The sequence below is a fragment of the Aythya fuligula genome, chromosome Z (genome assembly GCF_009819795.1).
Source record: "Aythya fuligula isolate bAytFul2 chromosome Z, bAytFul2.pri, whole genome shotgun sequence".
Lineage (NCBI taxonomy): Eukaryota > Metazoa > Chordata > Aves > Anseriformes > Anatidae > Aythya > Aythya fuligula.
Window position 1 is genome coordinate 77431465 of NC_045593.1, and position 15417 is coordinate 77446881.

General features: G+C 41.6%; 1 protein-coding gene across 1 annotated transcript in view; it reads right to left on the minus strand.

The window, feature by feature from the left end:
- ZFYVE16 (zinc finger FYVE-type containing 16) overlaps positions 1-15376 on the minus strand; it is a 32173-nt gene extending 16797 nt beyond the window's left edge. Inside the window, exons 1-5 of the mRNA XM_032206251.1 lie at positions 15333-15376; positions 7737-7845; positions 5410-7550; positions 1522-1618; positions 549-719 (exon numbers count right to left, since the gene is read on the minus strand). Coding sequence (XP_032062142.1) covers positions 549-719; positions 1522-1618; positions 5410-7550; positions 7737-7806 — 2479 coding nt within the window. The 5' untranslated portion in view covers positions 7807-7845; positions 15333-15376. The remainder of the gene's footprint in view (positions 1-548; positions 720-1521; positions 1619-5409; positions 7551-7736; positions 7846-15332) is intronic.
- Positions 15377-15417: the final 41 nt, after the last annotated feature.

Below are 15417 nucleotides of genomic sequence, written 5' to 3' on the forward strand. Positions count from 1 at the left end.
CATCCCTCTGTAGTTAGGTAAGAGTGAAATGCATATCACAACTAGAAGGTGAAATACTCTAAAAAATCAGAGTATCATGTTGTTAAAAGTTTATTTTCATTGATGAAAGTCAGATAATGGTGGGACAAAGACACTATTTAGTCACTGATCATTGCTCCCTAACTTTTCCCTTAAAAAAAAAAGGGGGGGGGGAATACTTTGTTTACTGTAAAACTGGCAGTTGCAACACAAGCCAGAAATATCCTCAGCTATTAAAACGATGACAGCAATATCTGTACTGAAAAAGAAGTTGCTATATAAGCACATAAGACAGTGAAAAGAACAAACATCCACATTTCATAAATGGAGATGTAAGACACACTTGGTCAAGCTCATACATGGAGTCTGACTTAGGAGCTGTAAGCTTCCTCTAAATCCCAGTTCACAGAATTTGTTTGAGTCTCAGAAAGAATATCACTATACCAAGTATGTATCCATGATACAGCAAACAACTCTTTCCGAGCAGAACTTGAAAATGTGTTAGTTAAATTATACTGTGTTTAGCATACCTTCAATGCCGGGTTGTTTAAGCACTGAAACAGGTGACAATGCAGAGGATGAGGGAGTGCTAGCACTACCAGGTATCTGGGCTTCCTGCAAAGGTGCAGCAGAACACTCAGAGGAGACACTGGAGTTAGGAAGAGGACCAGTTGGACTCATCATCCTTTCAAATGCCTGTGCTAAAACAAACAAACAAAAAAACAAACAACCACCAAACAAGAAGTGGTTAGTTTTTACAATTTTACAATTGAATAAATTTACTTTGAGGTGTAATACTGATTTTTTTTTTTTTTTTGCCAAAACAGTAGACAGTTTAGTTAGCTGTGAGAAGTGAATGCTCAAGCTACTGTACAGAAGAAAATCCAAACTGCTTGATTTTCAACCACCCCATTTACATAATTCACTCCCAACATATAAAGAGACCTTGTCAAACAGCTCGTTATTGTTGCTGCTGTGACTACAATGAGCCATATAATCCCTGTACCTCAGTGCAGATGTATCACCTTTGTGAAGCCAAATTTCATTCAGGTGGTACATTTTAAAAAAAAAGTCTGGTATGTTTTCAATTTGTTACTTAAATATTATTAACAAGGATCGCAGTTTCGTCCGGCTATTTCCATGAAGCATCCACGCTTCGCCTTCAGTTAACAAAAAGTTAACCTACGATACAATTACAGTAGTACTGTTAAGGTGACCTCTAAGAACATCAGGACAAAAAGCTACATGTTATTTGCCCATTTTACGTGAGAACTAGCAGGGGTACAGCCTTTTCAACAAGTATAAAGCTCCTGTGGCAATTGGGGAAAGGTGGGGTAGAAATCTCTTTTCCTGGACTCCTGCCACAGGTGACCCCAACTGAAGCAAGGAATCTTCTCAGAAACCACAAAATTAAAGAGATACTAGTTGTAAATATTCTCCTTAAATGATTACTGCAATTACTAAAAAACAAAAACAACAACAACAAAAAAAAACACTCTTTACCTTTATTAATATCATTGTAGCAGCCAGTACAGACTCTTGCTTCCTTCTCCATGTACTGTAGTTTGCACTTTCGTTTGCAACAAGCACCACAAAAAACCTGAACAAGAAAGGGACTCAATTAAGCATTTTAAGAAAAGCCCCACTATTTCCCGAGTTCAGTTCCTATTATGACCTGTTTTATTAAACAGATGGAATAACACAAAGCACACATAAAGCATTTTAGCACATGCATGTCATAACATGTTTCTGTGCTGAGAGAAGGGAAAGTACTAGAATAGAAAGGTTTTCATCAGGAAGCTTAAAGCTCCACAGTTTGGTTCAGGCTGCCAGGTCTGCTTTTGATCAGGAGTTCCTACCCTGCTTCCAAAAACTGCATCACAGCCTGTCCACAGTGGAAACTCTGAAAAAGGCTCTGAAAAACATCCCGTTGCTCTTCTGAAACACTCATCAATGAATGCTGTGCCACAGAACTGCTCTGCAGCATTAACCAGGGTAGCACTTTGGATACTGCACATCATCACTCTACGATTTCATCACGATTTCAGGTCCAGCATCTGCTGGAGCTCTGCAAAGAGTCCGAAATGCTGCTTTGCACATTTCCATCAACTGCTTTCTCCAAGGAAAGCTGCTGAAAGTGCCGTAATCCTTAAAAATAAATGAAAGAATTACTTAATAAATAAAAAATTAAGGTACAATAATACTCCAAGCAACTCTTGGTCTTGTACAAGAACTGCCAGGTATCTCTTCTTAAAAGCTAAGATTGCATGATGTTATCTGAAATATTTTATTATATCCCCAACAGACTACATAACACTTGTCTTCCTTCGTATTATGGAACAGTTTAGTCTCAAATGGGAAATAAGGAGAGAACAGACTGTTTTAATAGCTTATTTCAGGGCTACAGCTGGAACAGAGAGATTCAGACACAGAAAGCGTCATCCCAGTATACTTTCTCATCCAGGCATGAAAAAGAGCAGCACATAAAACTTGTTCCTGTGGACAGATCAAATTGCATATAGCCAGGTGCCCACAGATTGACAAAAATTATTTTATTTTTAAGACCATACTCAGAAGCATCTGGCATATAATCACATAGTGATTAGAAAGCTCTTCCAAGAAATACATTTGTTTGATTACAGACCCTCTGCAGCCTAGTATTCAAGCTATCTCCCATGGAAGACATCTATGTTGCTATCTCAAGATCTTCAGAAAAAAAGGACTCGGGTAGTGTTGAAACCGTATCAGCAGAGATCCATCCCCAGACCATTCTTCTTGCAGCACTGATACCTGCACCACAATGAATCTAGGGGAATCCAAGCTACCTCTTCTATCTCTCGGACAACTACCCGAACCAAGGCTCAGTGCTTCCCAAACAACTTCCTAATAATGCTGGCTCTGGAATTATGTTATCTAGGGAGCCTCCACTACTCTGCCAGAAAGAATTATGTTAGTCGCCTTCTTGTTGCTAGCTTCCTTCAGCAAAGCACTTAAAGATCATGCTCTGAAAGAACAGCTTACACTCTCACACTTCAACAGGATATACGCACACACATTTATATTTATCTTGTCTATTTTTAAGCACAGATTTGGGGCTGGGTGGGGTGGTAACTTTTTAGTCTGGACCATGCCATGAGACTGTACAATCCATTTAAGAATTACATTTCTAGTTTTTCTGCAAGTTCCCACAAATACCTGGTGCTTTTCTCGCTTTTACCTATGTTCTTCCTGGGGAAGCTTGCAAGTTTTCAAGAAGTCCTACTATTTTTAGCTATACAGGGACTCTAGATTTAATACTAGCCTTTACAAAAAATAGTTTTTCAAACCTTGGTCTGACAGAAGCCTTCTACGCCTTGTCACAGTTAAGTGGAGGCAACAGTAAATCTCCTGCTATTCCTAATTATCTCCAGGAAAACAAAGTGGATTAAGGAGAAAAAAAAAAAGAAAAGAAAAGAAAAAAAAAACAGCAGTAACAGGAAAAAAAGTAGGTTTTATAAGTTAACTCTTCAAGCAGGAAAAGCCACTGCAAGCACAGTTACACTTGATCAGTGCAAGATAACCCCAAAAAAGAAGCTATTCCAGTTGCTTCTGCATTAATGTCACAGCTAATTTATCTCAACTAAAAACACGTGCTCAGTAAAGAAGTTAAGAATGGAACTGGAAAGGATTAATTGCTAATCAGCTGCAATCAACCTTAAGGCTCCAAACGCTGAGCAGTGCAACCTTGGCATTGCCATGCTCCTCTTACACTCGGTGCCACTGGCACCATCAGCAGAGGAACCGACTCAACCCTCCTGCACAGGAGACGAGAGGTGGAGAACTAAGGGGCGGGTGGCTCGGCAGGGCAAAAGTGATGAAAATGAAGCCACTGAGCAAAGAAACCGATTTTGGTTGCACTAGGAAGAAAAAATGTACCTATGCAATTCTCTTCAAGGAGAGGTCAAAGAGGACAACTACGCACTTCTACCAGCTTCTTCTTAAGTGGAAGAAAACACAACAACCCACAACGGGCCCATGAGGAAGGTAAATTTTGTCTTTAAAGACAAGTGACAAAGCAGTAAGCTATGGCACACTCAGAAAAGCTATGACAGAGCTGCACAGCACACCGTTATCTGCAACCGTTATGAGCCTTCACCCGTTCTCCCAATGCACTTACACTGTGAAGCTCCCTTTATTTATGCTGTTCTTGTGCCAAGACATCCTCCGTTAACACACAGGATTAGCAACACCAGCAGCTGTTAGCTGTGAACAACAGCGTGTACTGAAGGGGCCTCCTTCTCCAGAGGACGTGCAAGAAATCTCATGGCAAGTGTAGACAGCCAAATGACTAAAATGAAGCCTACTCTGAAGAACTGTATTTTAAAGTGTTGCATAACTTCAGCAGGGTATACTGCCAACTGCTTAAGTTCAATGACTCTTAGCTTATCATGACAAAACCTTCATTTTCTTGGCATCAAACTGCTCGCCTACCCTTTACTGTACATTTACTGCTAATAAATGGGGACTATGGCTTGAATACACAGCACCAAAAGCAGCATTCTGGGCCAAAAAAAAATAAAATAAAGCAAGCCTTTCTGAACGTCTTTTAAAACTGAGGGTGCAAGAAGTTAACAAATACTGATGCTAGCCTTTGCAATACTTCCTCACCCATAAAGCCTGCAGAGGAACGCTGAAAAACCAGTTAATTAGTACTATTAATATTTACATTTATGCACAAGTACATAAACCACAGTAGCTCACAAGGAAATTTATTTTTGATTAAAAGCAAGCTTTGATGTTATTTACTCCCTGCAGAGTACCATTCTCTCAGCAGAAGTAGCACACTTCTCCCTGCTCCCCTGCCCTCCCTGCCAGCTCTCTCGGAAATTTACACATACGTTTAAGCACAGAGGACAGGCTTAGACTATAAATCCTTTGCATGGCTACTGCTGTCACAGCTCCTCAAAGGACACGATCCTTCCTGAGCCATGGATATTGTGAGCTATGGACTCACTTGAATTCCGATCACCATCAGCATCGTCTCCATCTTTAGAGCTTAAATACTTAAGAACTGAGCAAAAAAAAAATAAGATTCATTGTAGTAATCACTATGCAGTGCACATTGTCTTATCTTCCTTAAGAACAATAGTCTAGCCAGTAATGGAAGGTAAAATAATAACTTTTTCCTTACAACCCCATTATTAAGAACTCTGTTAATAGACTTAAAATACTTAATATCAGTCTTTCCCAACAATCTGTATCTCTGAATAAAAATTAAAACAGACATATAAAGAAAAACACGTAGAGCCCAGAAGAATTCTGTCCACATTCTTCACCTTTCATATTCTGGTTATCCCTAAATCGAAGTAAATTTGCCTACAAAACCAAAGGACCCCCTCACCAATAACTTACTTTTCCACACGCACGACAGTGGTGTCGTCTTTTTGTAAAGGTGAACTTCGCTTGACAGCTCATGCAGTTGGGTGCCTCTGAATCAGGGACCCACAACGGCTGTTTCTGTGAAAGAGCTGCAGGTGTTTTAACTGGTTCTGCACTTTCAGATGTTTGGCTTCCTCCCGCTTCAGTGCTGCTTTCCCCAGCAGATTCAGAATTTTTTTCAAAATTAGTGCTGGTGCTTGAGAGGGGAACTTCTGGGGTAACAGAATTCACGTCCTGGTTTTCTCTCTCAGGTACTTCTGTCCGATTCAGCTGTCTCTGACCAGCAGCTCCTTGTGGAAGGCCAAACAACTGCTTTGGTCTTGCACCTTCAGTGTGAAACTTCGAAACTAGTGCCTCGCTACCATTCTCAGTCACATCCTGAACATGAGTCCCTTCTGTTGGAGATTCCAGTTTATTGCCAGTGAGAGATGCTTCAGGATTACTATTAATGCTAGTTATATCTTCCAGTTTTGTCTGTGTATGTTCTTCAGCAACCTCTGTAAAATCTAGGTTCACATTTGTTAAATGCATTTGTTCTGCATCAGCCTCCATCAAGTTACTGTCACTGTCTAAAGGCAAATTAGACTGATGACTTTGTCCATACAAGAACTCATCAAGCTCAGCATCACTTATTAGAGTATCACTTTTGATAATGCCCTCCTCAACCGAGAAGTCAGCCACAACTTGGCCAATACTTTCATTGTAGTAAGAGTCTATATCAACACCATATGGCTCAGCTTCATATTCCCGAAAAGCAGAAGAGATAGCTTTGATTTGCTCAGAATCGCTGTCATCAGTTGCATTCTCAGTACCACATATCTTTCCACCTGCACTCTCTTCCACAACACTTTGGTTGATTTTAGGTGAACATTCTTCCTGTTCATGCAAGTCAGTCTCCTTCCAGGATTCACATGTAGAGGCATCAGCTTTGGACTTCCCAGCAGGAATAGTTAAACTGTCACTAATAACCTCCACCATTTCACTCTGAGGTAGAGGATTAACTTCTTCTTCTGTTACAACTGATGAACCAGGTACAGACAGCGATGTCTGGACATCCTCGACTGATACACATGAAGGTGAAACACTGCTTAGTATTTCACTGCCAGCAAGCTCTTCACTATTTACATTCTCCTCTGTAATTTTCTCTTGTAAGGCTACTTTAGCCCCTGTTTGACATGTGGAGCTTGGTAAAACACAACTTCCAGGTAATGCTGCATGGCTTTTGTGCAACTGAGGCCTCTTTGGCAGGTCTGAAGGCATGGATTCATCTTTACCCTGATCTTTTGAGTCTTCATCTTCTAGGGCATTTCCTCCATACATCTCTTTGCTCACTGCAGAGCACGCACTTTCATCTTCTGGCTCACAAGACAATTTTCCGTATGCTGTCTCATCTTTGGGACTGTATACATTTGGACTCCGTGATGTCACAGAGGCACATGCAGTATTAAGGCAAGCAGTTTGTTCCGCCTGATCAAATGCTTCACTGCCCTTCAACGATTCTGTTCTGTGTGGATCACCACACGGTTCTGAGATCGTTGTTTTAGCAAAAACATCTGATTTTAAAGGTAATGGGCTACTCTCCTCTGTTTTAAGGTGTCCTGCATCTTGTAGCACTGAGTCCCCATCACACTGTTCTGTACTTGAAACACCGCCGCTGCAACTTACTGGTGACACACAAACAGGAACAGGTATGCAAGATATGCCAAAGCCAAGCAAACAGTCTTCACTGGGCTGGGAGTCATGTGGCTGCACCTTTTGATTATCTTCGCTGGAACCTGCTGAATGAATCAAGTTACCTGTGTCATTAACAAGATCACACACAGGTATACTACACCTTCCTGGGGTGGAAGCCTGAATTTCTTTTGAGGAACTGCTGTCCACAGTGGACAAAAGATCAGGGCCAGCAACACTCTTCTCATTTTGTGATGGGTAATTCAGAATCCCTTCATTTGGTCCAGTATGGCTGACTAGAGAGATGTTGTCTGATGCCATACAAGCATCCTCTTGCAGTTTGGGTGTTGGATATGCATGTTGTAAGCCATCCAGGTCTGAAGAAAATGAATGTTGTTTCGAGTCATATGGATTTTGAGGTGTTCTGTAGAAGTCACATTCATCTGTTTTAAGCAAGAAGAGATCAAAAGCAAAGTTTGTAAGACTCACGGGTTTCTACAGTGCACAACCTCAAAATCTCAACTATTTATTAATACAAGGTTTTACGCATATGTTACTTTCAAGTTCCGCTGTCATAGTCATTTGGCTAGTATTGCTACGCTGGAGAGGAAGGCAGTGGAGGTACTAACCTGTGTTCTGTTCAAATTCATCAAGTAGCTTGTCCAAGTCACAGACTGCAGCTCTAAAATAACTATCCATTCTAGTTACAGTTCTAGTGAAGCTTTAGGCCTCTTAAACCTAGAAAGAAAAATACAGCATTTCATTCACATTCTGCTATTTACAATGTCAACCTGCTCTCATTATTTGAGAACAACTTCCAGGAGGTAATTTTTCTTTTCTTTTTTAGTAAAATTTTCTCTATACAAACAGAATGCTGGTAGGAAGATGGCTGCAATCTGTTAGCCTCTATCTATTCTACAGTACACTCAGTACACTATTCACTAAAAATTTCACCTCAAATCAGGAAATGGAGACTGACTTCTTAAAACCAAATGCGTCTGAGTTCATACTCTGGCATTGTAACAGTGAGAAGTTTTTAAACCAGCAAGAAGTCAGATCTTCTATCTTGACCCCCCCCTATACATTTTATACCACATGGTTCACAGAAAAAACAAAAACAAGATAGGCCACTGTTACCCTTGCAATACAAATGAATTGCATAAGTAAATGATGCCTACATAATCCCAGATAACTCATACTCTAAACTGCAGTAGGTTGCAAGAAGAAGTTTCCATCTGCTACTGGAAATGCCAATACGAAAAAAAGGAATTCCTGTAGGAAGTCAAGCTTGAATTTGAGCATGTGAACACAACCTTTAAAAAAAAAAAGAGATTGGTTCTCTTAGTTCCCAAGTTATCCAGCCACTCACCTGCAGTTAACTCTCAGCTATGGTCAAATGTTTCAGTTAAAACTAAACACAAGCTGAAAACTGAAGTGTATCAGGGACTAGAAAGCTGATAAGCAGCTGAAGCATGGTGAGACAGTCATCTTAACGCAGAGCTGCAGTGCATTTAAGCACGTTGAGGTCAGGACTGCTCCCCACAATGATCAATGCACTGCCTTTAGATCCTCCTCTGAAACTTTCCTCCAAGGCCAGGAGGAAAAAACAAAAAAAAATCCAGCATGGTAATTTATTTCATCTCCACCATACCCAAAATCCATCAATTTTCTATGAGACTCTGAGATCGTTAAAAAAAAAAAAATAAATAAAAAAAATCTAATTTTAGATACTCGCCAACTCACCAGAAAGCTATTTGGTGTTACACTCTGTATTACAAAACATCCTGTTTAATTTCTTTAATGAAGATCCCCAGCCACTGAACGTTATGCCCTTTTGGTCACTCTGAGGAGCTTCCCAGTTCCACATCTGTCTCATGTCTCAATACCCATAACGTGCAATTATCCAGAACATATAATCAAGATGTCATTTACATTTCCCTCAAGTAAACCAAGGGGATTTGGATTACTTAAAACTCCTTTCCTCTGGAAACCAGACCTGTGGAGGGCTGCCTTGTTATCCCTGCAGCACACTTCAGCCTCTCTGCATTTGATGACTTCACACCCAACGCTATTCAACAGACCGTCTCTCCTCAATGTTTAGAGACCAAAGAAACACTTAAATCCTCTTGCAGCTACTGGTCTAGATCCTTTCCCCTACTAACTCCATGAAAGAACAAGTTTCCCTTCTTGTTCAATGGTTCAGATCTGTAATGTTCACCCGCCACTCTACCAATATGCATGCTGAAGAATACTTTTTCAAACTAAGCTATAGTTTAAATACAGATCTGTAAAACACAAGAAAGTTGAAACAGACTGTATTTGTCAGAAATTCATGCAGTACTTTGCGCCATATAAAAAAAAAATCTGAATATCCTGCTGTATCTGTATCCTCTGCTGTCACTCCCACAGCCTTCAGCACACTGCATGGTGAAGTCAGGTCTGACACAGCTGTATGATGAGCACTACGACTGCCAGCAAGTACCTGTTTAATGCTATTTCTCTTACCAGTGAGAACTGTGTTCAAATAAAAGTAAAAATTGTCTCATTTCACAGCCTCCTGATAAGTGGAAGATTGATACTTGAAGCAGAGGTTACAACAGATTTTGATGATTAATTAAAAGCAATTCTAGCACAGATACCACCCTTAAAGATATAATGGACACCAGCAAAATTGCTGGTCAAAAAATAGGAGAGTTATAAGTGAGTTATATTTTCCTACCTCAGTGACAACTGAAGCTTTTCCAAAAATAAAACTTTGATATTTAAGAATTATTATTATTATTATTGAGAGAGAGGGGGGGAGAAACAAGACATTTCAACTAATTTTATCTTGTACTTAAAAAAACTTCCAGATTATCCATGGCATTTTTCATTCTTAGGACATGACAAACCTTTAATTAAGTACACACAGTATTTGATTATAATGCTAAATAATTAATTAGAAGGATGTGTTTGCACTGTGCATTTCGAGCCCATTGACCTCTCTCAAAACAGAAAGAATCAAGGGCAAAGAACTGCAGAACTGAAATTTTCTGTTATAGTTTGTATTACATAGTTTAAGATACAGGTGAAATCATCTCCATTAAAAAAAAAAAAAAAAAAAAACAGAAAATCTACCATGATACATCATTCCATGCCAACACAGTTGTCACATTTAGTTAATCCTACAGTTTTGAAATAAAATGATTCTGAGGTGATAAAGCACTTTGAACAGCTGAAATAACTTTGAATAACTAGTATATTACTCATTATTTTTACTACCCTTTCTTGAAGCGTTTCACAGATCTTCAGCTCTTTTAGAGCAGCCCTCCAACACCTTCCCCCGGCTCCTCTCCCTCATCTCCCCAAAATCAACACAAAAACAAAGACAACAGTAATTCCTTACCTTACCCATATCTCACCTCTCTGCTCTCAACACTTGTATCACCAGCCAACTGTGAAATCCTTCTGGTCTGAGATCTTTTTTTATAGGAATGAGACCAGGTTTTCTTTTTGGCTTCCTACGGCTGCCTACAGCCAGTCCCAATATTTACATTAAACAAGAAGTGAACTAGAAGCCCTGAGGTTCTGGTGACGTGTTTTTGTTAAATGGTTGCTTGCTTCCTCAAAGGAAAGTAATCTTTAGTATCCATGTTTTTCATTGAACTACATTCCCTTTGAACATACACTCAGTTTCAAGAATTATACTTCTAACTGTCTCAAACCTGCAGCAGCACCACCATGGTTTTTAAAATAGGCAGAAAATTTTAGTTCGAGGTCCACCCACAAAAGCATTAAAAACCCAAATGACCGAGAAAGGAGAGGGAAGTAAATATTTTGTATGAGCACAGAGAGAGCATGAAAGCAGAGGAAGATGACTGCTGGGCACTGCAGGTTTTAGAGGAACTGCTTTGCAAACAACTTGTCCCTGTGCCATTCCTTAAATCACTGCAGTTATGGCTTGCTCAGTTACACATTCTGCAGAGCAAGAACTGACCTGGCTGATCTAAACATTTTTAATTTATTTATTTCCTTAGTTATTTTTCATCCAGATGAGGTCCTTGCATAGACACATTAAAAAAAACAAAAAAAACATGCCACCATACCAGAAGGGGCAGTGCACAAACAGGACACAACATTCATAACTCTGTCTGAGGTCTTACATCCTTCATGGTACAGGGAGACATGCAACTCGAGCCTCTTAATGGCTCCATTTTGTGTATTTTTTCCCCAAAGCTGAAAGATTTAAGTTGTAAGTACTGTTTAAATCACTGTCTGCCAAAGATTTTATGCTTTCACTTGAAGTTAAGTATTTATGTGCTAGGAGACTGGAAGATATATACCAGTGCTCCTCAAAACAGGAAAAAAAAAATCAAAGCATAAAATGAGTAGAGTACAGCATTAAACAGCTAGTTTCTAATGTCAGAAGTCATCTCAAAGAGCAAGCTTTATTTCAGAAAGACAAGCTTAGACCGGAGAACGTAGTCATGGTTAAATCGGTTAACTTAGTCTCTAAAACTGGTCTGTAAACTTTCTTTCACTGTATTAAACTGAGCCAATTAAATCTATTTCCTTATGAGTTTCACTGCCTACGTTATGACTGAAGGACAAGGCCAGATGATGAGAGAAGCCTTGGAGTGATCACTCCAAGATCTTCAGCCAGAAGTATACAAAAGACAACTTTCAAACTCCACACATCCTGAACCACTGCAGATCAGCAACTCTCATCACACCATTTGTCCTTCTGTGTGTCTCACTTAATGGATGGACAATCTCACCAAAGAACAGGTCACTGAAGATCTCACCTATTACCAGGGCTTCCAAGTACGTGGCATGGCAAAAGTACATTTTATTCCAGCCAGCAGCCTTCGTTTTGTTGATTATCCTTTAGCTTCAAGACAGAAAAACAGTTCTCCTTAATGTTTTACAAAAAGGCACACCAAGACAACTCTCACCACTTCTCTAGGTAAATGTTTGGTTTCTTTCTAAACAAGCTTGCTGCCAGTCTTTCAGCTTTCAAAGCTTTTTTCTTATGCCATAATTACAGGATAAGCTTTCTTTATTACCTTACCCAAGTTTATTTAGTGGACGATTAACAACAAGACTGCTCAAACAGGCAGAATCCATCATGGTGAACTCAGGAAGCCAGTATCCCAAACAGCCAACAGTATCAGTGTTATTCTGTGGTAAACTCTGGAGGAACCAAACAGTCAGTACCGAGCACACATCAGCACCTGGTCAGACACCCTTCTTTCCCTGCAAGTTTAAAGTGCACAAATGGAAGCAGTGCAGGTTTGCTTATGTTATTTGCCCAGTCAGAAGAGGCTTGGTCCCTGGCAAACTCCTAACACTGCACTTCGCATTGCACAGAGAGTGTATCTTAAGAAATGGAGGCAATGATTTTACTAAATAAGAATTGTTGCATGGTCATCTAGATGACATTATTTGCTTCTCTTGGGTAACAAGTGTGTCAATATACTAAAAAAATAAAATAAAAAAAAATGAGTATCTTTGTTTATAACCTTATAAATCACTTCTAATATAATAGGCACATACTCCAGTGTTCAAAAGGCACTTAATGTTAGGCAATTCTAAGTGCACTCCTATTTAAGTGAGAACATAATACACATGATTATTTGCCAGTTTTTAGTTATTCTCTATCCTAGCAATCTATATTGTAGTTTATCAAAGACAGTGTCTCTAAATGCACAAAGTTAGTAGTTTTCCATTATGATTTGCACAGTAAAATTTATAAATTCATTACTACTTACTAACCAAAAAACGATTGTGACTGATGACAAGCAGTCTTTTGATATTCACAAATCCCTAAAAAACAGTTCCTGTAGTGCTTGATACATGTAGGCATTACCAGAGCTCAATCCACTCACAACTCATCATCCCTGCAGAATCCAGGCCTGCCGAAGGGGATCAGGTTTGGAGACAATGAAACACACGTGCACTCACACACACATACACAGAGCTCTTAATTCCTGAAAATTAGCCTCTTATTAAGACTGCTATTGCAGTCATCAGGAAAGTCTTTGTGCTCACTGCAAAGTTGCATTATTTCAACTCCATCACTGTGCTTACTCACTATACTTAAGAGTGACCAGAAACTAGATGCTTGAGGCTCTACAGAGAAAAAAAAAAAAAAAAAACACAAACAACAAACCAAAACAACAAAACTAAACCATGCCAAAAACCTAAGGGTACAACTACCTGTGCAGCTGGTCAGCAATCAACATAACTGAGCAAAAGCTTTGGGAAAAGCTTAAGTGGTGTCAGATAAAAAATAAAATGATTCTTGCTGACCAATGCAACATATTATCCAACCAAAAAAGTGCAGGAGCTGCTGACACTGCAGATTTACTGGCTGAATTAGGGAATGAACATAAAAGTTAACAGAAGTTTTCAGGCACCTAAAAGAAAGCTGACATGGCACACTGCAAAACACTACACTGCACACTGCAAAGCACTACACTGCCTTGCCTGAAGAGGGATATTTTGTTAGTTCAACAAAATTTCTTCAGAAAAACTACAATAAAAAGCCACCAACAGTATTATCACCAACAGCACTCAGACAACTTCAACGTAACATCATATTCAGCCCCCCCCCGAATTTTGCTTTCACTCAGCCCCAGTAATATGTTATTTCTCTTCTGACCAGAAAACAGTACCATGCATGCCACAGAGAGAAAAGATGTCGCTGGATGTATTAGGTATATGTAGCAGGAGGCCTGTAGACATGGCCTCTGTAAGAAGAGTCCAGCAGCTGCCCCACGTTAGATAAGGGCCAGTTTCAGCCAGCTCCAAATGGGACCTGCCACTGGCCAGAGCGAAGCCAGTAAGTGATGTTGGTTGAGCCTCTGGGACAACAGATTTAAGAAGAGGGGGAAAAAAAATAGTTGCTCATCAGCAGCTGGGAGAGAGGGGTGCGAAGCAGCCCTGCAGCCCCCAGCTGAGTGCAGCAGGAGGGCAGGAGGTGCTGCAGGCAGGCAGCAGCAGTTCCCCTGCGGGCTGTGCAGGGAGAGGCCCCTGGTGGAGCAGGCTGTCCCCCTGCAGCCCATGGGTCCCACATGGAGCAGATCTCCACGCTGCAGCCCCCCCATGGGTGGAGGAGCCCCCGGTGGAGCAGGTGGATGTGGCCTGGAGGAGGCTGCGGCCCATGGAGAGCCCCCGCAGGAGCAGGCCCCGGGCCGGAGCTGCAGCCCGTGGAGAGGAGCCCACGCAGGAGCAGGGGGTCTGGGGGGAGCTGCCACCCACCCGTGGGGGACCCGTGCTGAGTCTGTTTTGCCTGTTACGATAACTGTTGAGTGATCTCCCTGTCCTTCTCTCAACCCTTGAGCCCTCTTCATCCTATTTTCTCCCCGTTTCGCTTTGAGGAAGTGGAGTGAGAGAGCGGTTTGTGGTGGAGCTGGGCTGCCCAGCTGGGTAAAACCAGCACACTGGACAATTACTGATTTTCAGCAGTGCTCTATAGCACATCAGCGGCACCAGCGCAGCTGAAGAATCCACTTGCCCAACCGAACAAACACATCTCTCACACGCTGCACACAATGCCACCGCTATTGGCTGTATCAGCTTTTATTATTTAGCTGTAGAAACTGAGTCATGAGAACGTGATGGCTATTACATCAGGTCTGAAGTATCATCCTCCAGACAAAGGAAATCAGTGCTCTCCCAGCACACTCATATTTTCTGGTTGGCGTGATTAACGATCAGATTAGAGGTACTGGACGACCTAAGCAGCAGACGCTCATAGCATCTAGACATTTCTCCTAAGCACGCTAATAACCACTTCTCTACCGCTGTAGTTTGCATCTGAATACAGACTGACAATGTTTACCAGTTTATCCAGAAGCCTTAAATCACTTCATGCCTCAACCAGAGCATTATAGCCATTATATTCAGCATCCTGTAGCTAAGCCAAGGGAGCAGCAGCACGGATATCACTGAATGCAAGCACCTCATCCCCCTGAGTAGCAAGGGGACCGCACAGCCTGCGAGCCGCACCCCACACCGACACAGACCGAGGGTTTTTGCTCCGTTTCCCCAAAATACCACACCTGGGCGCCCCGGAGCCTGCCCTCACCGATGTAGGGAGCCCCTCGCTCCCTTCGCCACCGCTCAGGACGCGCTTACGGCCGGGGGAAGGGAAGGGACGAGGCACCCACCGCCCACCAGGAGAGCCCCGACACGGCGACAGGCGACGGGCGAGAGCCTCCCCCCTTCCCCTCAGCCCTCACCTCACGGGCGGCGGCTCCGGGACGGCGGCGCCCCTTGTTTGCGCGGCCGCTGGGCGCATGTGCGGGTCCCGCCCCTGGCGGCGGC